At 39.4% G+C, this 25,983-nt stretch overlaps 1 protein-coding gene across 1 annotated transcript in view; it reads left to right on the top strand.

Moving 5' to 3' along the window:
• Nucleotides 1-24,353, top strand: part of LOC125076930 (laminin subunit alpha-1) — a 160,402-nt gene extending 136,049 nt beyond the window's left edge. Inside the window, exons 20-52 of the mRNA XM_047688668.1 lie at nucleotides 7,521-7,627; nucleotides 10,768-10,939; nucleotides 11,020-11,181; nucleotides 11,590-11,774; nucleotides 12,032-12,226; nucleotides 12,428-12,676; nucleotides 12,753-12,964; nucleotides 13,081-13,339; nucleotides 13,586-13,751; nucleotides 14,163-14,369; nucleotides 14,446-14,951; nucleotides 15,199-15,435; nucleotides 15,630-15,868; nucleotides 16,093-16,331; nucleotides 16,520-16,828; nucleotides 17,090-17,256; nucleotides 17,562-17,702; nucleotides 17,874-18,028; nucleotides 18,219-18,458; nucleotides 18,748-18,919; nucleotides 19,194-19,347; nucleotides 19,540-19,787; nucleotides 19,874-20,081; nucleotides 20,463-20,578; nucleotides 21,146-21,324; nucleotides 21,483-21,618; nucleotides 22,094-22,261; nucleotides 22,357-22,488; nucleotides 22,671-22,817; nucleotides 22,938-23,079; nucleotides 23,170-23,318; nucleotides 23,556-23,760; nucleotides 23,895-24,353. Of these exons, the coding sequence (XP_047544624.1) occupies nucleotides 7,521-7,627; nucleotides 10,768-10,939; nucleotides 11,020-11,181; nucleotides 11,590-11,774; nucleotides 12,032-12,226; nucleotides 12,428-12,676; nucleotides 12,753-12,964; nucleotides 13,081-13,339; nucleotides 13,586-13,751; nucleotides 14,163-14,369; nucleotides 14,446-14,951; nucleotides 15,199-15,435; nucleotides 15,630-15,868; nucleotides 16,093-16,331; nucleotides 16,520-16,828; nucleotides 17,090-17,256; nucleotides 17,562-17,702; nucleotides 17,874-18,028; nucleotides 18,219-18,458; nucleotides 18,748-18,919; nucleotides 19,194-19,347; nucleotides 19,540-19,787; nucleotides 19,874-20,081; nucleotides 20,463-20,578; nucleotides 21,146-21,324; nucleotides 21,483-21,618; nucleotides 22,094-22,261; nucleotides 22,357-22,488; nucleotides 22,671-22,817; nucleotides 22,938-23,079; nucleotides 23,170-23,318; nucleotides 23,556-23,760; nucleotides 23,895-24,037 (6,446 nt within the window). The 3' untranslated portion in view covers nucleotides 24,038-24,353. The remainder of the gene's footprint in view (nucleotides 1-7,520; nucleotides 7,628-10,767; nucleotides 10,940-11,019; nucleotides 11,182-11,589; nucleotides 11,775-12,031; nucleotides 12,227-12,427; nucleotides 12,677-12,752; nucleotides 12,965-13,080; nucleotides 13,340-13,585; nucleotides 13,752-14,162; nucleotides 14,370-14,445; nucleotides 14,952-15,198; nucleotides 15,436-15,629; nucleotides 15,869-16,092; nucleotides 16,332-16,519; nucleotides 16,829-17,089; nucleotides 17,257-17,561; nucleotides 17,703-17,873; nucleotides 18,029-18,218; nucleotides 18,459-18,747; nucleotides 18,920-19,193; nucleotides 19,348-19,539; nucleotides 19,788-19,873; nucleotides 20,082-20,462; nucleotides 20,579-21,145; nucleotides 21,325-21,482; nucleotides 21,619-22,093; nucleotides 22,262-22,356; nucleotides 22,489-22,670; nucleotides 22,818-22,937; nucleotides 23,080-23,169; nucleotides 23,319-23,555; nucleotides 23,761-23,894) is intronic.
• Nucleotides 24,354-25,983: the final 1,630 nt, after the last annotated feature.

The raw sequence follows: 25,983 nt of genomic DNA, 5'->3' as shown, positions 1-25,983 counted from the left end.
AAAACTATTAGTATAAGTATAGGATAACCTTTGTCAAACGATATTTAAATTACATTTTTTTTAATACTAAATACATTTGGCCACAATATAAATATATCACTGTGTATAATGTACAAATATATTAAAGTGATAATTATCACAATTTCTCTTACACTGATTTGTTAATATTTCGCGAAGAACATAACATTAGAGAAAATAAAAAAGGTCAATGTCGTGTACTAGTCGTTACTTGTAAAGAACTTTAGCACGGTGCTCCAGTTTGAATATTTAGACTCGAAGCTGTTTACGCGGGCGACATGTTAAGGCTCTAGTTGATGGCTCGTAAATTAATTCGCTGTAAACATATAGTTTAATGTTACAACTTTTATGGTCAACGGGTTTTACGGGATAATGGCGCAATATGTGCAGGTTTATTTATAGATCAGTTATTAATAATATATTTAGTAGCGTTCCTACATTAAATATTGCTTTGCTTGTTTAATTAATTATATCATCTGATTTCACATTATAAAGGTAATTGAAGTTAAAGTTCACACAATTGTAGAAATCGAAATAAAACCAATATTATCCGTGTTCAATTTCCTGATCCAATCCATGTAGGCACTAAGTTTAAAGTCCTCAAATAGTTGATTAAGTGAAAAACTGTAAAGGAAAAATAGGAGAAAACCTGCATATTCCAAATGGAATTCTTCTATCAATCACCAAACCCCAACAAACAACTTTACGACATCTTCTAAGATTTGACTGGTTTCTGTTGTAAATTTATATATTCCACACAAACGATCACAAATTATATTTATGTAACTGATTGAAAACAAAGTCTTCAAAAAGGGACTTATTCTAATAAAATATTCAGCCTTTGAGGTGCTGAGGGGAGAATAAATGAAATTGGTAGATAGAAAGAGGATACTACTCCTCCCTTTGCTTTATTTGGAACATTATTGACCTTTTATTATTAATCCACCCAAGAAACATTAATTGATCGTAGAGAAAGACTACATGGATAGCAACTATTCATCAGATATTCTGCCACCAAACAGGAATGAAAGAAAGAAAGATTTTTTTATTTGTAAGCATCGTTTTGAGACATCAGTGACATAAACAAAACAACAAAAAAAAAAAAAAAACAAAACTTAAAATAACAATACAATTAAATAATATCTAAGAAAAATTGTAAAAATTATGTATAATTATAAATGCTTAGTATTATTGTAAGTCAGCGTTACTCTAAGCACAAAGGACGTATCATCTTAGTTCCAAAGATACCCAATATTGGTGGCACATTGACAATGTAAGAATTAATTCATATTTCTTAAAGTCTTTAGGTGATGGTGGGGACACTTCTTACCATCAGGGTCATTTAGTTATTGGTAAAGACTACTCATTTTGAGATCTCCAAAGCTATGCTCGGATTAACTCGAAATTTATCTTATTTATTCCTGTCGTGACGTGTGTAATCCTTTCTTGGTCAGAGCTTACTAAGAGAGGATTTTTGAAAAATTCCTCTTTAACTGGGGATTTTGAGTTAACTATGTATGAATTTTATCCTTACGAATCCGGAATAGTTATTAAATATATATGAAGGTAAGATTGTTACAACAAATTGCATATTCTCTAAGAAATATATTGGTCGGTAAATTAGTTCATGTTAATTTGACAAGTTAATTTTATTGAATTACCGCTTTTCTGTACAATCACGCACGCCTTATAGAGATACTTAATCTTGTTTGCGACATTTATTATAATTATAATATTTAATATCTAACTTTAATGAGATCTCGGCGTATATATTTGATAAAATAATTTTAATTTAGCTCCTCTTATTCAAAGTATTGGGTAATTTCTGTTCTTCACAATAACCAGTTTACAATTATTATTTAACATATAATCCATATTGAATGTAAAACTACCAAAATGTAGATTGTTACTGTAGGTTTTAAAAATTGCATTCTCAAGGGACCACACCTAGGTCCTTTATTTTATAATAGCTTTGACTATAAAAGACATAATGATAAAATAGATATATTATAGTTTTTAGGGACTCAAAACCGAAAAGTTTTATATATTTAGTTATATGATATATAAATCATTTTATACTTATATTGATGATGCAGAACACTCGGTGCATTCGACGACCGGTAGTGAACCAGCATATAAATTAAAATTGAATTATTAATATTGCGAAACTGCTCGCAACGAATGATACCTACTTTATACAATATTTAGTTCTAAATGAGAAGTTCAAACAATATATTAAAGATTTGATACCAAATAATCTTCATCTAAGAAAGAGAAATGAATTTTAGTATGTTTGGCCTCCATGCTTTCCTAAGCCATTCATCCAATTCGTATGAAACTGTAGTGAGTTTTCTCGATACGCCCGCAAAGGTTCCTGGTTCAAAAAACAAGAATTTATTCGTATTATTGTCCTTCAATATTTATATAGACGCTGATTTTAGCCGGGCAAGGCCTGATTGTTTAGCACTAATAATTCTGTCTAAATTCAAAACAGTTAACATAATTAACTTTTTTTCACAAATAGACAACACAATGTTAACTTAGAATTAAGATTATAATAAAACTACATTTGAATAAATATTGACTAGCTATTTTAACGGAATTATAAGTGCTATAAATTAATAACTCGACCAGAATATATTAGTAACTACGTGTCGCCCGCGTCTTCGCTTCCATTTTAAAAATTGGTTATCAGGTGTTAGGTACGAAAAAGCTATGGGATCCTCCTTGGAGTTCAAGCTTGCTTTATACCAAAATTCATCAAAATCGGTTCTATGATTTCGCCATGAAAGAGCAACAGATACACAAACAGATAGAGTTACTTTCGCAACATATCAGCATAGATAATTATTACACAGCAAATAACAAAAGACGAAATCAAAATACCGTGGCACTTACATTAATATAAAGAGCTCGTATCTAAAATCAAATAGAACAAAACAAGTATACAATTATGTAACTTAATAATACAGTTATCTTAATAATAGTATTCTGTAATTGCAGTTGAATGTCTGTACAGTAACTAGGTCGGCCCGTCAATCAATCGCGCTTCATAGAAATACGGTACTAATTATTATAGGCGCTGACATTTTCCACGCTATTAGCTATCAACACGCGTCAAACTCTGATTGCGATGTTTTACGCGATAACAATAACGAGACAGATTATGTGGTCATATCCTATGGCTTAATAACTGGGAATGCCCCACAGCTGGGCAAAGTTTGTAATTTACTCCGTGTCGCTTCAGCGATGAATGAACGTATGCCAAAAAATCATCTGACAGATGCAGGTTCAGTACGATGTCTTTTTTCCAACCTGATGAACGATCCTGATCTGTCATAGACTAAAACCCTACACCAAAATTACAACCCAGTTGCAAGTGCCAACTATTTTTTTCTTTTTGTTTCCATTACTTATTATTATTATTATTATTTATTATTATTATTGAGACTTAGGAGTTACTATTGACAAAAAATTAAATTTCAAATCACACATAAACAATATTGTTGACAAAGCTGCAAAGTTCTTGGGATTCATTAAACGCAATACTAAGGGATTTTCTTCCAGGACTAAAATTCTTCTATATAACGCTTTCGTAAGAAGCCATCTTGAATTCGCCAGCGTCATTTGGAATCCTTTTTACAGCTCTAACTCTCAACGCGTCGAAGGAGTACAACGTGCATTTACTCGACATTTGGCCTTCCAAGCCAGCGGTTTCTCACACAGGCAGCCATACAATCAGCGACTAGCTGAATACAAATTAATGTCTCTTCGCAATAGGCGGGATATTCTCGATCAATGTTTTTTGCATAAAATTATACACAACAAGGTTAAGTGCTGCGACCATTTACATCGAATATCTCTTACTGTTCCTCGCAAACATCCCCATCAACAAACAATCAACAAACAACAAACATCCCGAAGTTACTTAACAAAAATATTCCATACTCCTATCACGAAAACTCATCTTGGAAAACTGGCTCCGATAGTGCGCATATGTGCTAAACATAATGAATTCACAAAAGTTATACATGGCATTGACATCTTTCATGATAGCTTCATTACTTTTAAAAAAAAGCTCATGGATTACTTCTTGTCAGCTAAATAGTGCGTTAAATTCCTTGTTTTTTGTTTTTCTTTTATAATATGTAGTTATTGTGTTTGTAAACGACGATAGCATAGGCCAATAATCTTTTTTAAAATTGTATAATATATTTTAGTTTCAACTTAATTTAAACTTTATTTTACATGTTGACACCATACACTGTGAATGTTATGTACACTTGTAATCGATGTACATATCAGAAGTTGATTTTCTTTTTTTGGATGTTGTGTAAACCATCAATTAATATGTATATTGTTAGTGTACTTATTAAATAAAAAATAAAAAATAAAAAAATTACTGATTTAAAATACTTTCGTGCTATACATAAAAGCGAATGCAATTTTAAAGGCAATCTTGTTAATGTGCTATTGTAGTATCTGCATGTCTAATCGGGTCAGCTGCCGACACGCTGTCTAGCAACGCCTCATCTATGTCAAGCAATATATATCACAAGCACTGATAACAGTGATATTTGCCACTATTTATATTAAATTAGTATTCGCTGTGCCTGCGACTTCTTCCGGATCACTTTAAAAAACCAGACCTGACCTGCCTCAGTTGATCTAAAAAAAGTTCTAACAGTTATCGTACAAACACAGAGTCCATAGATGATAACTGCGTTCACCAAGTTTAACTCAACAGACATTTACTTGGTGGTAGGGCTTTGTGCAAGCCCGTCTGGGTAGGTACCACCCACTCATCAGATATTGTACCGCCAAATAACAGTACTCAGTACTACTCACTTCCGGTTTGAAGGGTGAGTGAGCCAGTGTAACTACAGGCACAAGGGACGTAACATATTAGTTCCCAGGGTTGGTGGCGCATTGGTGATATAAGGAATGGTTAATATTTCTTACAACGCCATTGTCTATGGGCGTATGGTATGGTATATCATAAAAACTTAAGAAACTACGTAAAAAAATTGCAGAATTTATATGTTACCAAAAATTATGTTTTAGGCCTAATATCAATAGTCATATTTATGCACTCATTCATGAACCTAGAATTGTTATTAATGAAGGAAATGATATGCATACGTAGGTTCTGGGAATTGAGCTATCTCTGAGACCTCTATAAGGCCCGAGGGTATCCAGGTTACACGGCCTAGCAATTACGCGTCAAATCAAATGTCAGGCTGTTAATTACGATGTAGTGCCGACATCCCGTTTGTTAGCAATACATAGATATTATAGTATTTATATAACCTTAATAATATAAAATAACGCATAGCATAACTATTTTTATCATAGAAAAAATATATTTATATATAATACTTACTACATTTAATTACAAAGATGAATACTCATTTTTACTTTGTGGGTTTAGTGACTACTTTTAAGGAAAATAATATTATTTGTTACATACAAATGTTATGCTGTAAAAGTACAGAAAAAAATACAGATTTTTATTTTTTTTATGTTTTCTCTTATGTTTTTAATACGGTTATCGAAATAAGAGAATGAATAGTACATCTGTATGCGCACACTTGTACACTATAATATATCCTGCCCAGTTAAGAAGTTACCTACTTGAGAATAGCCAACTCGATCAGGAAGAAATCATTATTGGCAGCTCATTGATACCTCAATGAATGGCTAATATCACAACACAAGGCTTATCATTAAGTAAGTGCAAAATATACCGTCAAGTGGCTTATTTGTCTGTGTACTGATATGACGTGGCCTGTCTGTGATACATGAAATGATTAATATGTTCGCACAATATCCTTCATTCATTAATCAATAAACATGCATGTAAATTTGCACGCAGTAATTTATCTATGTAAAGAAATAGTAAGTGTTTGGAGTGGCAGGATAAACATGTGGATAAACATGCAGGTTTCCTCACAATGTTTTCGGGCTTAGCATTATTAAGCACATGAAAATACAGTGGTGTTTGAAAGTACAATAATCGGTTAAGATGCACGCGTTTTAACCACTGGGCCATCTGCTATTTCATCTAAATTTTTAATTATTTACTTTATTTTAAAATTGGAATGTCTGTTACTTTTTTAAATGTTTAAATGAAATTAGAATTATTTATATGAGCAGTAGTGACCACTAACCACCAGTTGTACATTTGTATGTCTACCTATTTAAAAAAGAGAGAAACAGTACTTGTGTACTGACTGATTAATAGACATAATTGTGTTGTTAATATTAGTTTGAAATCAAATATAACCAGAAACGTATGCTCATTTGGAATGTAATCTTAAACGTCCATTCTCATTTTTATTTCCATTGTTTTGTCAACTGACAGTTTCATTGTTGGAACGTATTAAGTTACTATTCACGAACTTTTTAGTTGTTAAACTTTTTTGTGGTTGGACAATGTTTAATTTGCTATTGGCGCAATGTTTTATAATACAAGAAATGTTAGAAGATTCCTATGTTTAACTGTTTTAAAATCCAGTTAATATCTAAATTAATAATCTGAAACCTATTTCATATTACTTCCGTGTGTCTAGTTTACGGTTTGACCCGGATGCAAAGGAAGAATGGATCGGTGTTAGACAAACTCTAGGACTTTTTTTCATCCTGTTCAACTTTTATGTAAAATATCATGATAATCGGCTGAGTAATTAAGACGATAAAATGAATAAAGTAATAATATCAAACAAAGTGAAAAATAAAAAAATTATATGGAGATAGAAATAACGATTAAAAAGAATCGATATTAATATCGATTCAAGGGGCAATTTAAACAATCGCTTGGCGTAGGGCATGGAATGTAGATTCGAATTATCTCGAGTTGACGTAAAGCATCCAGTTTACAGGCATCAGTGTTATCTAGACGGCGTTTAGACCTGAGTAGCCGAAGCAAGCGCCTACAAATATTTAATCTAGTCGTTAATGTACTGAGCGAGCTGGACTCGACTCGATACTCTAAATTACGGCCGAGATTTTATGAATTTGAATTGAATTGAAGTTGATGGATTCTTAGATACAACAAAGTGGCTACTGATTGATATTTTAAGTGAATATTTCGATTAATATTAACACTGTTTCGACATTGTATAATATATAAACGTATATATAAATACTTATAATAATAAACGTAGATATGTTGTTGTCTGACAAAAGATACAGAACGTTTCGGTGAAAGTTATAGATTTATTGCAAACCTCAGCGAGCCTTAAATTTCGACTATTGATGTGACAAGCGTGACTTTTATGTTCGTGTCAAATTATAATTGAGGAAGTCCACGATGTACCACTTTTATAAATCGATGGGATGGCAGCTCCGAGATGACTGGAAATAATTAAAACAGAACCGTCCACTTAAAAGGGATCTAGCCTAGTCCCAATTGTGCGACATTTAATGTTATTATTTTTTCTGTATACTTTTGCACAATTTATTTAGAAGTATTGTTCAACGTGTCGTGTGTATTGTTATAGGATGCAACTGTTCGTCTGTGGGATCGGAAAGCAACGTGTGTGACATCCGCACGGGTCAGTGTCGATGTCGAGCGCACGTGACCGGCCGCGCCTGCGACACTTGTGAGGTAACTTCATTGGAAATAAATTTTATGATTATATACATTTTATTTGATGTATGTTTGTCATTGTTTGTTGGAAACGAGTAACTTCAGAGCTTTTTGTCGATTTTCTGTTGGATTGCAGACTTCACATTAACTTTACTCGGTGGTAGGGCTTTGTGCAAGCCCGTCTGGGTAGGTACCACCCACTCATCAGATATTCTTCCGCCAAATAACAGTACTCTTTATTGTTGTGTTCTGGTTAGAAGGGTGAGTGAGCCAGTGTAATGACAGGCACAAGGGACATAATATCTTAGTTCCCAAGGTTGGTGGCGCATAGGTGATGTAAGGAATGGTTAATATTTCTTACAGCGCCTTTGTCTATGGGCGGTGGTGACCACTTAACATCAGGTGACCCATAAGCTCGTCCACCAACCAATGAAATAAAAAAAAAAAAACTCCAGTCTTATAAAATGTCGATTTAAAATTTATTATAATAACCTACTTGAATAAAGTATTATTGAACTTTTGATAAAGGAATGAAAAGCGATACTTGAGCAATTTCATATGTTCAAATTTTTACACGCATTTTCCCAAACAGATTAACGATAAATGAAACAATTCTATGGTACTATTGGTATACAGTCACGAAACAACGAAACTAAATACAACAAAATACGAATTGTCGAATGTAATTGAGGGCAAGTTCCGTACAATTACATGTAGGCTTGGCATTTACAAGCTTCGATTCGTAACGACACCTAATTCAATTTATCACGGCGCACGTCGCTCCACGTCGCCAACTAGCCACAAATCCTTCACAACAAATTACACCGTCCCTCTCACAAATCACTAAACCGAATGGCATTTAATTGAATAAATAGGGGGTAATTCCAGGCTACTGGCAATTATTGGAATTAAAGAACATTTGAACGTACCTGGCGTTGGAAATGCGTGAATAGAATTACAAGTTAATGTGGCGTGGAACTGCTTCCTAAACATCGCCCCGGGTCATAAATGAATTTATGTTTATCTAATATGTGGACATGAATTAATACTAACCCAGGATCGCTGGTTCCCACCTTGAAAAGTTCTTGTGTGAATGTGAAGGAAGATATATTGAGTAGAGTTCTTATATCTTTGAATTCGTCCAAATGTATGTCCAAAAATAGACTATTTGATTAAATAAGATTAAGAACATCCTGTTTCAAAATAGGCTCTTGGATGACTACTTGCTTAGTTATTCAATAAAAAAATAACACATAATTTAATACCGATATCAACCAAATCAAGTTATACATTTTTTCTTTTCTTATTTCCAATTTTTCTTTGATCGATAAATATACAGCTTGTCAATAGCTATGAAACGGAATAAATTAACTTAAAACGCCTTTAAAACAAACTTTTATATACTAAAGATCATGTCTATACGGTTGACCCATGAGGAATTCCATCATTGGAAACAATCCTGGTAGTAAAATCAGGTCAACTGAACCAACCCAACATGTAATATGTCAACTCTGTTGGATAAGAGGACTTGATTTTAATTCGGCTTCCCAACTTCACTGAAACCAACAAACATTAAAAAATAATTTAAAAAATTGTAATAAAAAAGAATAAATAGCTTGGCAACCAGAAGAGATTAAAGTACTCTATAAAAAAAATATAGTACAAGCTGTCCCCCGCGGCTTTGCCATAGTTTTAGGATTTGGTGATGGATGCCAACGGGCATGGATGTTAGAAACCAAAACGTACGTATAAAATTCGGTTCTATGGTTTGCTAATGAAAAAGCAACAGTTACTTTCAGTTATAATATTAGTAAAGTTTATTCAAAACTATATAAATACAAATAACTACCCAATAAAGAGTTTACATACATAAAAATATTTAAGTACAATATATAGAATTCGATTAAGTCATGTATAACCGACTTTACTCAATGAGTCTTGACATGGGAACCTCTAGGCTGTAAACCGTTACTTCCACGTTCCACGTTAAGGATAATGTCCCGGTGACATTTCCGCGGAGGTCCGCGATTTACATACAACTTGGTAGGCTACTCGTTACGATACACGCAGGGTGACATATAAATGTGCTATTAATTTCGAATAAAATACGCACTATAATTGGTTTTAGTACATGCGTAATATGAGAGTAATTGTACCGTCCACGATATTGATTACGTAATGTTTTATGGCGTTTGTGAAAACGTCTATGAATGTTAAAGTTGTTTGATGATATTTATTCTGAACTGGTTACAACTAAATTGAATTGGTTAAACAATACAACTGTATTATTTTTATACCGTTTTCACTATTAAATGGTCCTTCCATTCAAGAAGGAGTTTTCATTATTGTATTTAAGTTTATTCTAATAATATACAAATAAAAAAATAAAAACATTAGAATTATTTATTGATTTTCAAATTAAACATTATCATCTGCTCGAAAGAAAATACCCTGACCTGAGAAGAAATCAATAATACAAAGAGACGATCGTTTTATTCCCAAGTTGCTATCATGAGCTCACTAATTGTATAACACTTTCAACCCAAAAAAACTTTACAAAACTTTTTTTTATTTGGCAACACAGGCTTTTTGAGTTTTTTTGGCATCGTTTTAAAACCGTGTTCATTACCCCCAAAAAAACTTACTTCCTCTATGCAGTCGAGTAAATGAAGTAAAGTTAGTAGTAAATTTATTTTCGTTCCTTGTATGATATGAGTACTTGTTGATATGAGTATCACATTTTTTGACAAAATCTGTTATTCTAGTCGGCTCTAAGAACAAATTAACCAGATGATATGAATTTAACAAAGGTCTGAATATAATACTTTATATTCAAGTTTCCCACACACTATAATTTCTTTATAACGATGGTCGCTGAAGATGTCGGAAAAATCGGCATGCCGACTGGTACCTCTATTGGCTTGCGATACGTAAACCAATAATCATATGTATTATGGTATAAATGAGTAAACTTTTTTATCCAAGCAAAACCAGGACGTGTAGCTGGTGTTATATAAAAGACAAAAAGTTTGAATATTTCAATTCATTTCGTCAATTTTTTAAATGGTGGTTAATCACCACCACACGATCAGCCCCTTAACAAACATACGAACAGCTGAAGATTTCTGTCATATCTTAAAAAAAGACGTAACCCTCAGGAAGGATACTGGGGCCTGGAGCAGGGCGGGTGTCGACGCTGTGAATGTGGCGCGGGCGCTGCTGCCTGCGACCCTGTATCGGGGCTGTGTGCCTGCTCCGTCGGCGTCGGTGGGCCGAGATGCGACCGATGCCTGTCGGGGTACTATGGGTTCGGTCCGACGGGTTGCTTACGTGAGTAATATTAATGAAATTAAGGAACAATATAGTAATATCATTATTTAAACATAAAAATAACATTTTGGAATTTGCAGCATGTCCCATATGTACTGAGGGTCGCGTGTGCTCACCAATAAGCGGCCGCTGCGTGTGCCCGGCGCGCACTCGCGGGCCCGGCTGCCAGCACTGCGCGCGCGGCTACTGGGGCCGCGCGGCCGGCTGCAGACCGTGCGCGTGTGGACCTGGAACTGTATCTGGTTGGTATTATTAAATTACGATCACTTTTTTCGACGTGATCGAGGATTCGAGGATCGAAGTTTTCATTTCAAACAAATAGTGAACGATAATTAGGCTTAATTGATTATTATAATTAAGATACAAAAAAAACTAAACTTATAACGTAATTGTATTATTTTACTATAGCAGAGTTATTCGTCATAAACCCTACCTTACACTAAACAAAGACAATGCGATTAAGCCAAATAATTTTATTTCTACATAAAGAAATAAACATAAACATTAGTAACAATCAGACAGTCCTCACTGTGAAATTCTCTTTGCGTATTATCATTATTTAGCAATAAGTGTTACAGTTTCAATGGAATTCATATGTGAAGTCGGAGATTATCATTCCGTAACGTATAAAATCAGTTGAACTCTCTCAGAGAGCTGCGATGCGGTGACCGGACAGTGTCGTTGCCGCGCCGGTTGGACGGGGCGCGAGTGCGGGCGGTGCGCGAGCGGGTACTTCGGGCTGCGGTGCAGACCCTGCGGGTGCTCGTCCGCAGGCACGCGCGGCTGCGAAGATGGCGTGTGCGCTTGTGACCAGAACGGACAATGTCCGTGCAAGGTATAAAAAAAGATTATTAACAGATGCTTAGATTTGAACACCTGATGGCGAGACAGTTCAATGTCGCTTACAATACAAAATAATTAATTATTTATTTTTAAAAATCAGAACACAAATATTACGAACGCCCATTACAGACATAAATTAACAAATGACTGTATGTTCGATATCAATCACTTTACAAATATCCCTTCACGACCACGACCACTCTTAGGACGTGGTGCTTTCCAATAAGTTACTCGAGCATACGTTTTCAGGACAACGTTGTAGGCGAGAAATGCGATACGTGCCTGGACGGAACCTTCGGTCTGGCAGCCAGCAACCCAGCAGGTTGCACCGCATGCTTCTGCTTCGGCCGTAGTGCTAAATGTACGCAGGCGGAGGTTGCTCGTGCAGCGCTGCATGCCGCGACACCGTTGCACCTTAAGCTGCTGCGTGGGGATCTCGGCACGGTAAATATTGCTTGCAATCCCCTACCATATTCCTCAACATATATCAATCTATACCTAAAGACCTGAATATTATTAATTACCATTACTAATTTTTCAGTGTAGTTGTAATTCACACAATGAAAATTAAAAATAATTTAACACATTATTTTAAAACTATAAATGTAATGTTTACCCATAACTAATTGAAATTGTTAATTTAAGATGGACCAAGACTCCCTCCTCGCAATCCGCACCAGCATCCAGGAAGCCACGATATCTGTCCCCCGCCCACCTGTGCCGGTTTACGCGGAGCTGGGTGAGCTCTTTCTTGGCGACCATGTCTTATCTTACGGAGGAGCACTTCGATTTCGGGTAGAAGAGGAGGGGGGTGAACCACTCCCTCCACACGTGATGACTAGATTCCCACTCGTTAGCATATATGGGAATAACATTGTCTTGGATTATTATGAGGTGAGCAACTTAGTCAGGTTTTGAGCAATAGTAAAAAATATTTATTTTTTACTAAACCGAAATCTCTTCTAACCAGCGAGTGGCACCTGTGAACGGATCGCATGCGGTGCACCTTCACGAATCACTGTGGGAAGTTCGGAGTGGGCGTGCGGGGCGTGGTGGACGAGGATCGTTGGGGAGCGCTGTGGCCTCACGAGGGGCGCTTATGCTGGCGCTCTCCGACGTGCGTCGGTTACTACTGAGACTATCCACAAGAGCTCCTCTCACTGCTGAGCCGTTGCACGTACTGTAAGTATGCTCTATTAATTAAATAAAACACTAATTACGGAAGTATAACAACGAATAGATTTTGTGTATATGATTTCGGTAATGACCTTAGTATTTTTTTAAAATCAATACCACAGACTGCTGAACGTATCCCTGGAGACGGCGATTGCTGGTTTATCACGCGGTGCGCCGGCACCTGGAGTCGAGCGCTGCTTGTGCCCGCGCGGGTACGATGCAGCCTCTTGTCAACGTCCTGCCCCTGGTTTCTGGATGCCACCAAACACACCACGCCTGCTACGAGTAGCGGGAACCATCCTAATCGATGTTGAGAGTTCACGTCCGTGCGAGTGCCACGGTCGTGCCGTCCGATGTCATCCAAACACGGGATATTGTCTGGTATGTGGTTTGGATTAGATAGATAGATTTTCAGCTTTTATGTTATTTGCTTTTTGGATATGATATATATTTTTATAGCGAAATAGGAAAAATAAATTATCAAATAGTTTTATACCACTTTCTTAACATACTAAAGCTTGTAATTATTTTTATTATTAGACTTAAATAAACAGTTTAATCGAATTCAGATAAAATAAATGTTTTTTAATTGTTATTAATGTATGGTGCATTTGTGTTGTGTCATAGAACTGTACAAACAACACATCGGGTCCGCACTGCGAGCGCTGTGCGGAGGGATACTATGGAACTCCCGAGCGCGGCTGCGAGCCGTGCCCTTGCCCGACGCGGGAGCTATCGCGAGCCACTGCGTGTGCAATGGCGCACGGAAGATTGCAGTGCTATTGTCAGCCCGGTAAGTAATATTAAATGTAAATAGATCTGTAGCATTTATAATCATTACACAACAATATATATCTACTTATGATATGTTAAGGCGGTTAGGAAAATTATCCATTCCTGACTTCGCCGATGCGCCAACAACTTTGAGAACTAAGATGTTATGTACCAAGTGCCTGTAGTTTGAGTAATCCACTCACCCTGCAAGCTAGTATAGAAACATTCCTACTAAGTATTGCTGTTTGACAGAAGATTAGGTACCTGATCAGTAGGTGGTACCTACCCAGACGAACTTGCTTATTTATATATCATATCACAATATAAATATTGTAATTGACCCCTAAGCTTAGTATCAACTAACATGTAGTTCAAAATGTATCAGTTCGTTATCCATTTCGCTGCTTACCGTGCCGCATCAAATGCTCAGGTTACTCGGGTGCGTCGTGCGAGCAGTGCGCGGTGGGCTGGCGGCGACGCGGCGCCGAGTGCGTGCGCTGCGCATGCGACGCGCGCGGCTCGCTTTCCCCGCGGTGCGACGCCCGCGCACGCTGCCACTGCCGCGCACACGCAGCTGGAGAGCGCTGCGAGCTGTGCGCGCGATCCGGACATTATTTGGACGAAGATGGATGCAAACGTTAGTAAACTTGCAATAAATGGAGGCTTAGTTGAATCAAATGAATTCAAAATATAATTCAACATTTATTTTTCAGCATGCGATAATTGCACGCAGACGTTGCTGAAAACCGTGGAGGAAATGACGAAAGACCTCTCACGCGCTGACCTCACAGAACTCAGCAGGATACCACAACCTTTCCCGGCATTACGAGAGTTTTCAAATAACGCATCTAATTTAAACACAGAACTGCAGCACTCGAAGAAAATTCTGGAAGATGCCAAACATCTGAATCATTCTATTAACGAGTTAGAGGTAGCAGAACATGAGCTATTTACTTTGGCAAACAGATTAAAACTAGATGCTTCTAGAAGAGAGATGGAAGCTCAGTCATTAAGTTTGGAGAGTATGAGTGGGCTGGAAGAGGCTTTAAAACAAAAGAGATTTATAGCCCTGCAAGTAGCGGCATTAGATGACTTTGCTAGAGGAGAGAAGCACTTGAGTGCCCACAGGGCGATTAAAGAGGCGAGACATTTATTGAAGACAATTAAGGAACTAAGCTTAATAGATTACATTGCTGGAGCAACTGATGTGTCCGATTCGGTAAGTTATTCAAACTAATGTAAATATTGTAATTCATTACGTGTGTATATATCTTACTAAAAGAGTTCTGTTACGTAAAGCTAAAATCCAAACATTCTTTATAGAAATAGGAGGGTCGTAGGACACTTTTGATACTGCTGGTTACGATTGTAGATTCTACCACAAAGACTAGCGAGAAACTGAGTTGTTATTGTTTTTTTTAAATGAGACACTTTCTAAGTTTTGCTAAGAAAATTGAAAATTTTAGGCAAATTTACAATCGACATCCGTACAAGAATACAACTATCGCATCGAAGACGCATTGAAACGTATCAATAAGATGCAGTCTGAACTCGACGAGTGGGAGAGGAAGGCGGAGGACCTCCCCAGACTAGCTGAGGTCGTATGGAGTGCGGGCGACATCGTTGCGGAAATGAAGAAGCGAGTCATACCCAGGCTGTCTAGCGTGAGGGATGTTGGACTACGTTGTCGCTTGGTGTTAGAGGTGTGTATCCATACCAAGAATGTTAATAACGACAAAGGAAAAGAAATCTGCCATATGAATATTAGTTTCGATTTCAAATAAACCTGGTTTCTAAATTAAGCAAACAATACATCTAATAAATAAAGTAATACAAAAACATAAAGAACACATTTTTCATTCAATATAATATGTCGTTTTAAATTCAATTCTTACAGGACGTGTCAAAAATATCAACACACAATCTAACTGAGGACACCCGCGTCGACATACTCCATACCCAGAACCTCGCGGTGTCCTTTCCCATTCTACTTTCCGAGCTTCAGAACCTCACCTCGAGCGCTGAAGAGAAGGAAGGCATCCTGTACAATCTGACTCCCAAGTACAAGGAGAAGTACCTTGACGTGGTGAAGAAGCACGTCGCAACGTTAGCAGAGAAAGCTAAAGAGTATAAGAAGTAGGTGAAAGATTATGTCATAAAATGTTTTGACACATTTTTTAGAACGAACATAATTTGTAATACAAATCCCCTAGAAATTTAAAGTTCTTTCAAAACTATCATATTTATTCGCAAAGCCTTCTGTACCAAACCAATTGTCATATTAAATTACAATGTCACGTTAAACGATTTCTACTAATGTACATGATGAACATAATGTTAAAAATATTAATTGCGTGCAGTTTGTTTGCGGGAACGCGAGCAGTAGCCTCGGCGGGTGTTCAGGCGGCTCGGGCTTGGACCGAAGTGACAGAGCGCGTGCGGGAGGCCGCCGCCGCCGCGCACGCCGCGAGCGTCGCCGCCACCACCGCCGCCAAGCTGGCAAGAGGTCCGCAGCCGCTCCTGGTCGCCGCCGAGAAGGAAAACGCAGCCTCCGACGCACTCAGGAGACGAGGGAAAGAGCTGATAGCGAAGGCTGACGGTGAGAGCTACAAGCAACTCCCTTAATATAGTTTTGAATGACATACTCTTTTAAAATTTTGTATCATTTTAAAAATATTTTTATTTAAACATAACAAAGGAATAAGAGTTTTTCCTTCTTACGATATTACGGAATCAAACTGATATAACTCGCAATCGCGCTATTTCTTAAAAAGTACTACTCAACAGAACTCCGCCGTCACCTGGAGGCGGCGCAGCGCGGTACGGACGCGGTGAGCGTGGGGCTGCGTGCGCTGGGCTGGCGCGAGCGCGCGCTGGCAAGCGGCGCGGAGGGCGGAGCAGCGAGCGGGGCGGGCAGCGCGGCGGTGGGGGCGCTGCGACTCGCGAGCGCGCAGGCTGAGCGCGTATTTGCGAGCAGCCGAGCTCTCTACGATGAAGCGGCTGAGACGAGGCGTCGGGTGCGCTACCAGTTGCGGAGAAACCTCGCCGCGCTGCAGCGTCTCGGGGACACCGCGCTCGGGGCCGCCGAGGAGCATGGTGCGTTGTTTGATGAGTGAACTAATATTTGAATACATTACACAGTTAAGAATAATTTGGCTAGTCTTCCAGCAACTACTCTTACGTTGACCATCACGAGTAAAATAAAATAAATTTAATGTAAATATTTTTGTTGTGTATTCATCTTTATAGGTGAAATTTCATTAAATATACTAAATAAAGTTAGGACAAATCTCAAATAAAAATTAAGCTTTGAATAGCTGCATTGTATTAATCTCGTGGACATCAAAACTATTTCAGTGTCCCAGATCCGCGGGAACACCCTCCGCGGTCGCGAAGTATCAGAAGCGTTGGCTGCAGCGGCGGGAGCACGGGCCCGCGAGCACACCGCAGCGGCACACGTGCTCGACCCAGCACTACGAGCGCTGCGCGAACAAGTAGAAAGGGCAAGACATGCTGCTACCACGGTACGATTTCAAAATAATTTTCCTTAGCCTATTTAATCTTAAGACACGTTAAGATATTTAAAGTTAAATGTCAGGTTCTCTCACGTCAAAAAACGTATATTGATATTTAAATGTTGTTATGAATTATTATTTATAATTCAAATAAATTATTTGCATTATTCGTTTGTATTAAATGTAATTTTACGTTTCGTTTGTTTACTTACATAGTTTTAACTGAAAGCCACAACAATATTTCTTGTATTAGGTATGTAAAGTATTATATTGAAAATATTTATATAACTATGAGAATCTCCTTCAACGCATAGATAACAGTATCGCTGCGGTCGGCCGGCGGCTGCGCGCGCGCGTACGCGGCGTGGAGCGCGCCCGCCGCCACTCGCGCCACGCTCGCGCTCAGCTTCGATTCCGCCGTGCGCGACGGCACGTTGCTGTACTTGCCCGACCGAGTACGTACTTCAGCTGCGTTTGCGAGCCAACAGATTTTATAACTGAACCACTATAATTTAGTAGTTACTGCTTTTGCTAGACTGGCAACACGTTGCTGTAAGGCAATATGCTACGTCCTATAAAAACTAAACTCACTGAAGAAACTAAGTAAAATTCGTCACTCGTTTTAGGATTCGGAGCGATATATGCGTCTATCGGTTGAGAAGGGCAAGTTGACTTTGCGGTGGGATGTGGGTGGCGGAGAAGGTGTGGTGACTCATCCCGAACCGTTGCAACCCACCTTGGACGACGCAGATCACACAACTTACCGTCTGTATATAGAGAGGTGACTATACCATACCATAAATAAACAAAAACTAATTGGCCTTATTATTTTTAATTAATAACTATATCGAAGAGTATATTTACTAAAGCAACAATGTTTATTAATAAAAAAGTCATGTTTCTTATTTTATTCTCTAAATATTTGAAGTATGAGACAATATTTAATTAACATGTCAGCTGGTCGTCCTCAGAGTGTGGGGCACGGTGCGGATGCGCGTGGAGCGCTCGGGTGGCGCCGCGCTCACCTCCAGCAACAGCACCGGCAGCGCGCCGGGCGCCGGCCTGCTGCGGCCCGCGCTGTGGTGGCTGGGCGAAGCCGGAGCGCCGCTGCCGGCCTGCGTGCACTCGCTCCACGCCGACCATGCCGCGATAGGCCTCTGGGCTTTCACCAAGCAGCCCGCCACAGCACGGTGCACTGGCTGCACGCAAAGGTAAGGAAACTTAGTACAACTGTATCTTATGCTAGATATCTACTAACAGTGGTCCTTTTGTAAAGGAGAAGATTCAGAGCATATTCCGCCCGCTGTACCATTGCGGGCTTATATTCACACAAAGGGAAACAAATATCGAGCCCAAAAATATTAAAATGTATAAACTTAAGGATGGCCGATATAGGACATGGCCGATCTTACACGACATGACAAATTCACTATCAACTTTACCATCTCGGCTTGAATTTATATATTATTTTTAAAGTTCAACATATTATTATCGGCACAGATGGTTCAGTGAGGGCCGCGGCAGCGAAGGCCTGGTGTGGCTGGGCGGCGCGGGCTACGTGGCGCTGCGTCGCTCTCGCCGCGCCGCCGACCGCCGGCGCTTCAGCCTCGCGCTGTCCTTCCGCACCACCGACGCGGACGCGCTGCTGTTCCTCGCGCACGACCATGCCAACGTAACTATCACACGCTCTCAGCCACCGCCCAAGCACACTGACTTTTTTGGTCGTGTATACGACCTCTTCTTAAAATTATAAGCTTTAATTCATAAGTAGCTAACATACACGTCTCTACCAATATATTGTTAAAAAATGACCACAATATTGACGTGACCACAAATATGTGAAAAAGAATCGTCAGCTCTGTTATTTGTGATGTAACTTTGAATTTAATTCTTAAAGTATATTTTGATTTTGTTAGATCTCGTAATAAATAATGTATCTCGTACAGAACCGCTCGGTGTCGGTGTGGGTGCGGTCGTGTCGTGTGGTGTTCCTGGTGGTGTACGGTGCGGCGCGACTGCAGATCGCGGCGGGCGGTCGGCACTGCGACGGTCGGCCCGCGCACGTGCAAGCGACACGCGTCTTTAACGGCCTAGAGAGAGGTACTGTGCCCGCGACGATCTTTTCTTACATTGACATTTTCTTACAAACATGGTTAATAATAATGATTCTGTAACGAAAATTAACAGAATCAAGAAGTGATGAATACTCGTATACAAAGTTACTTTGTTTTACCATAAAAATATTGAAAATACATTTACGGTATATGATATGTAAGCGGCCCTGGTCCCCAGGCAGCCTGCGCGTGAACGGCGAAGAAACCCTCGGGTCCCCCTCACCACCCGTCCAGTCTGCAGCGGAATTACCGGAGCTGTCGAGCTCTACTTATTGGGTGGGTGGTTTGCCTCCTGAGGGTGAAAACTTGGGATACGACTCACTGCCGCTGCTGGGGTGCATAGGTGGACTCATGGTGGATAGAGAAGGGTACGACTTGCTGGACACGCCCGCACGACATGGAGTCGAACCTGGGTGTGCTGCAAGGGTAAGTAACCCATATAATTTGTATAGAGTTTGATGAAAAAATATTTTTGGAGACAACCAAAAATCACTTGAATATGTATCTGGCAGCCCCTCCGCTCAGCGGTGCTGGAGGGCGAGGGCTTTATCGAGCTGGCATCACCGGCCGTGCGCCGCAAGACCACACTCGGCGTATCGTTCCGCGCGCGCGCGCCGTCCGGCGTGCTGCTGTACCGCGCGCCCGTGCTCGCACTCGACGACAACGAGGTGGAGGACGAGGAGGACGACCACCACTATCTCATCCTCGCCCTTATTAAAGGTAGTAATAACCATTATATTGAATAGTTTAGATTGTTCTATTCTTTACGAGATGCCTTCTGATGGTCTTTGTCTGCTGTGAAGCAGAGATTTTTTATACGACTAGCTGTCGGCCTCGACTTCGCTTGCGTTTTGGGGTTTGGTCGATAGGTTTTAGGTATATAAAAATAGCCTATGGTTCGTGTCCTTGGGGTTCAAGTTTGATTCGTACCAAATTTCAACAAATTCGATTAAGTTGTTAGGCCGAGAAAGAGCAACAGACACACAGACAGACAGACAGAGTTACTTTCGCATTTATAATATTAGGATAGATTAAATATAGTAAGTACTAAGTAGTTATTTTAAATATTAGTATTGTAATTAACGTTGCGATAAATTCTAGGTGAATTGGAATTAAAGGCAAACGTCGGAAAGGGAGAACTTTTGTTGAGAATAAACGGTACAAAGTTTGATGATGGCGTCCTCCACACGGTGCAGCTGATCCGAGCTCATAAACAAGTATGTATAACACATTATTTCTATTTACCCGAAATATCATTGGAAGGGTATATACGTTTAAGTTCATTCCAACTTAAAGAATTTTGAAAACTTTTAAAAATATATTTCTATATCCAGACTTTACATATACACGTATTTCTCACCTTAAAATTGCAAATACCGTTAGATTATAATCTATCTCCCGAGATAGATTATAATCTAACGGATTCAACTTATATTAAAAGCTATACAAATTTTGATAATTTATATAATCGTTCGTTTAGGTTCGTGTTTGTCTTAATTTAACTGAAATTCAATTGAATACATTATAATTAAATTTTAAGCAGATGTTACGGTTTTCGATTTATTGACAGCTTACAATCCTGTGAGATAGATTATCATCTAACGGTATTTGCAATATCGCCTGCACGATTTAGTAACGTGAATTATTTCATTAATGCTATACATACCTACCTCTTTTTTATTTAAAAATTATATTTTTAATTTATTTATTTCTGTTTCTTACTTACTGTGATTATATTATTGTGATTATATTTCGTTAACGTGATTATATTATTGCGTATTTAGATGGAAATATGGGTGGACGAGAAGCTAGTGGGTCGCGGTACTTTGGCTGGGGGAGCGCTCGCGGCGCGTCCTCGCGGTCTTTATGTAGGAGGAGCTCCCCCCACTAGTGACACCATGTCCCCGAACCTCTCCGTCGGCGGGTTCACTGGCACCATTGCTGACCTCATTGTGGATACAACGTAAGAACATTCATTTATAGTTACAATAATTGTAAAAAATTGATTCATACTTGAAGACGAAAAGAAATATGTTTATAATTTAGTAAAGGCAGGCGTTGCTATTTTTTCTTTAACTTATAAGTCTGTGAAAGTATGATATAAATAACCATCCTCCTCAGCTGGGTGGGCTTGGAGACTAGCATACGACGTCGAGGCGCGCGGCTGGGGCGAGCGGACGGAGAGCTGCGCGCCGCGCCGCCCGCCGAGCCGCGCGCCTTGCACGCGCAGCCCGACCGCGACCGCGATTGCGCCAAGGTATGCATTACAGTAACAAACTTATTCTAGGTTTCAAGATTTTTAGTCTGCATGGAAACAATATTTTAATGTTAAGCTCAGTGTCGATCGTAACCTGTTAAAAATTTATCTTTATCGTTAAAGTTTATCTATCCTTATCTGTTATAAATTAAGTATTGTATGTAACACAATATTATTATTTTTTAATGCTCTAGATTAAATACATAAAAAGGTTGAAGTCACTGCCAGAGGCAATGTCAGTAACGACTTATATTATGATACTCAGAATATATTATAAATTTAAGATTACAGAATTAAACCAGGGTTAGTTCACTTAGAACACCAGCAACCAGAAACTTAATACTTTCGTAACAGTAACAACGTTTCGTAACAGTTCGTAACTTTCGTAACTTTCGTAACAGTATTTATAATTACACTAATCCAAAAACAAAATAAAATCGATACTTAGGTACTAGACATTGGAACTTCCTTACAGATGTCATCGTATACAGTGGAGGCGGGCGCTGTTAAGTTCGGAGACACACCCGGGAGTTACGCGACCCTTCGACTAGGAAAGGACAAGGATAGGGGGGCGAAGGCAGAGTTTTCATTCTCCCTGCAGCTCCGCACATTCGCCAGCGAGGGCGTGATCATGTTGTTACCGGTATGTGTAGATAGATAAATAAGTACAAAGATAAAACAGGCAATATATGTTTGTGTTTATACAGTAATGTGACTTTTAAAATGATCGTCCCGCAGGGCTCCAAATTAAAACCGAAGCACTACACGGCGTTGTCGCTTCGCGAGGGCCGCGCGCGCCTCGTGCTGCGCGGGCGGCGGCGGCGCGACCTCACGCTGGCCGCCCGCCTCGACGACGGACTGTGGCACACGGTATTATCGACAACAGCTTATTAAAAAAAACCTTTATTATTTCCTACCGTATAAAACATTAGCAGTATTTATACTTGTATTTTCTTTATTTATTTCAGTGAATGTTTCTACTTTCAAAATAGTGATAATAATCGATTGTATTAATGACATGATATACTATAATAAAAGTTATGTGACGTCAGGTGTCCGTTCGCATCTCGCGCGGCCGCGTGACGCTGTCGAGTTCGGGCGCGGCCGCCAGTGCGCGCGCGCCGCCGCACTCGCGCGCCGCCAGGCTGTTCGTGGGCGGGCCGCCGCCGCAAGCACTGGCGCCGCACGTGCCACATGCGGTCAGTACACGAGACGTTTCAGTGCTCAGTACGCAATGCCTCAAATAAGTCGTGGTGTACAAATTTACTCTACAAACTATTGCCAGAGTTGTCCTAAAACGTATTATCATCGCATTGCAGGCGGTTCGCGGGGGCGGGCTGGTGGGCTGCGTACGGCGCGTTTCGCTCAACGGACGTACAGAGGACCTTGTTCGAGACGCGCGCGCACACTCTGCAGTGGGGCAGTGCTTTCCACGCGTCGAACGAGGCGCATACTTCGCGGGTGAGAGCGGCTCATTCATACATATTCGACATCTTGGGCTACGTGAGAAGTCCAAATACATAATATTATTATATTTAACTTTTATTTCAGGTGACGCATATGCCGAGTGGCCCGACGGTTGGACCGGTGGGGAGGGTGAGGGTGAGTCGGTAGAGATCAGGCTGCAGTTCCGAGCGGCGGCCGCCTCCGGCGTGCTAGCGGCCGCCGCCGGCGCTCTGCTCGAGCTGAAAGATGGACTGGTGAGTGACCGTCGAGAGTAATTTTTGATTTTTTAGAGATAACATGTTCGATCGTGTGACATCGAACGAAATATCAATGAAATATCAATGTGTATTACATTTTCTTAACATTTTAACCAAGAATGGGTCTCTGAAGTAGTCTTCAATAACAATTTTTGTCTAGGCTTGTACCGATGTAATAATCCATCGGCCAACAGCGTAAACACACAACAGATTACACGGCAGTCGCACCCGCAGGTGGTGATCACGAGCGGCGGGTCGCGCGTGGAGTCCGAGCGGCGCGTGTGCGACGGGCAGTGGCACGCGGTGCGCGCGCGGCTGTCGCGCGGCGCGGCGTGGCTGGCGCTGGACGCGGCGCCGGGCGAGCGCGCGCCGCCCGCGCTGCTGCCCGCCGCGCCCGAGCCCGCCCCGCGCGCCGCGCTGCACGTCGGCGGCCTGCCCGGTCAGTAGCGGTATTCCTACGTCATATACGGCTGAGATGACCCAGTGGATCGAGCACGGGGATCATAACAGAAGAGGGAATTAACGACTTGTAAAATTTAGATTTAAAGGCAACACGAGCGTTTCACTCCTCAGAGGGCGCGACCGAGCTGGCGGAGGGGCGCGAGAACTTCAAGGGCTGCATCCGCGACGTGGTGGTGGGCGGCGCGCCGCGCGACTGGCGCTCCGCGCGCGCGCTGCACAACGTGCTGCTGGACTCCTGCCCCGTCGCCACCTGAGCTGCCCCTCGCTTCAGTCTGTGTTATCCGATGTGTCGCTAAAGTGCCTTATGGAGGAATGAGTTTTATACATTTTAGTAGGCAACAAATTATTAAAAGCCGCAAGTGCCATCGACTTCAAAGAATTAAGGTATTTTTATGAAAAATACACGAATGTAATCTTATACATACCCTGGAACTACTATACTTAAGCATACGAGGCTATCTCTAGAGGCTGATAGAGCGATGTTTTAAATGTAAATATTTTAAACTTAAATAACGATTTAATTTGTGGTCATATTTTTTTACACTACAATTATTTTGTCAATCAATAATTGTCTGACTTTTAGAATATCAAAGATATACGAAACAAATGACTTAATTAGTCCTTTTTTAGATATTATCTAATTTATTTATGATTATAAAATTACCACAGACAAAAAATAATCGTCTTTACATCTTTTCTCTGTATAGTGTTCTCCACAGATTATATTAATGAGTGTTGTCATTATTAAAAAGTGTACATACGTATAAGCTAACGTACTTACTAATAACAAACAGTATTCGTATGATAATTGTAAATATATTTAGTTCAATTTAATAAAACGTATTTTATAATTATGATAATGGATAAAGAAATAATATTCAACGTAACAACACTCAATGAGTTTAGAAGTTATATTTTTCCTTGTGAAAATATACGGGCGAAGTGCGAAACTTGAATTAATAACATCGCACTAGCTTTATCATAAACGGTATTAATCAGTTTCCATTGACAAGGCAAACTGAGCAATTATATAATGTCGAAAAAAATATACTATTAAATAATTATACAAAGATCGAGTCGAACTTCTAAGTAGAAAATAAATCAGTTCATCAGCGCAATTCTGTACTCACTTCGTACCCACTCGTGGAATGTTGCCAATCGAAGTTAATACCCTATTTCTCTCTTAATTATTATAATTGTTCATTTCGAATGTCACTTTGTGACGTCGTGTTCTATGGTGAGTTCCGATTTTTTTGTTACAGAATAGCTCTACTCGCATCAATAATAATAAGAATAGTAATTGTTTTTCTTGTAATAAAATGATTTATTTTACAAAATTAATTAGGTTTACATACCGAAAAAAATGTATAATAGTATGTAAAGCTGAGTTACCAAGCCAGCTAATTACCTCAATTTGATTAAATAAAATATTATTATTGTAATTAGTAAATTGGGAGAAACTTATGATATGTACGCGTTCGCACTCAATAAGCGTTGCAACATAAAACGTTTTCATCCACGACGTACTCAAAAGCGACCTTGAAGTTTGACATCGTGCCAAAATAAGTTTTACTTTAATAATTTTGTAATTTTTAAACATCAATACACTATTACTTATGTATGAAATGTTTACGATCAAATAAATTTGCATTTAAATATATATTTAGTCACTAGAATGCGTAATCAGTTATAATAGATTTAATTTAATCTGACGTTTAATGTTTTTTGTACATATTTTAAAAATAGGGTTCAGCTTTAATAGAAATAAATAATAAAACGCATGCAACTCACACGTTACAGACGTGAAACTTAAACGTTACATATGGAAACGTTGTAGATAAATATGACTTTGAAATTTTAAAATCCAAGTTTCACGTCCAGATGGTACAAATCTTCTCGATATTTGTTTATAAAATTTTGATAATTGTTTTTAAATTCATATACTTGTCGCACTCAGACATTTAACGGGTACTTAGCTTCAGCGAATACAGACGTACATAGAAGACCAGTACTTATGGGAGCGCTGGAGAGAATTATTCTGCGATTGGTCGCAAACTGTCATGGCGGCAACTAGAGCAACGAGGAGGCCATACTTTCTCCAGCCCAAAAGGCTTTAAGAGGAAGCGAGACCGAAGATGACGCGCTGGCGTCCTCACATAAGTCGGTTCATAAAATCATTATGCACTCTTAGTTTATTCCA

Source organism: Vanessa atalanta, chromosome 3 (assembly GCF_905147765.1).
Source record: "Vanessa atalanta chromosome 3, ilVanAtal1.2, whole genome shotgun sequence".
NCBI lineage: Eukaryota > Metazoa > Arthropoda > Insecta > Lepidoptera > Nymphalidae > Vanessa > Vanessa atalanta.
This window is presented reverse-complemented; position numbering and strand designations above follow the sequence as displayed.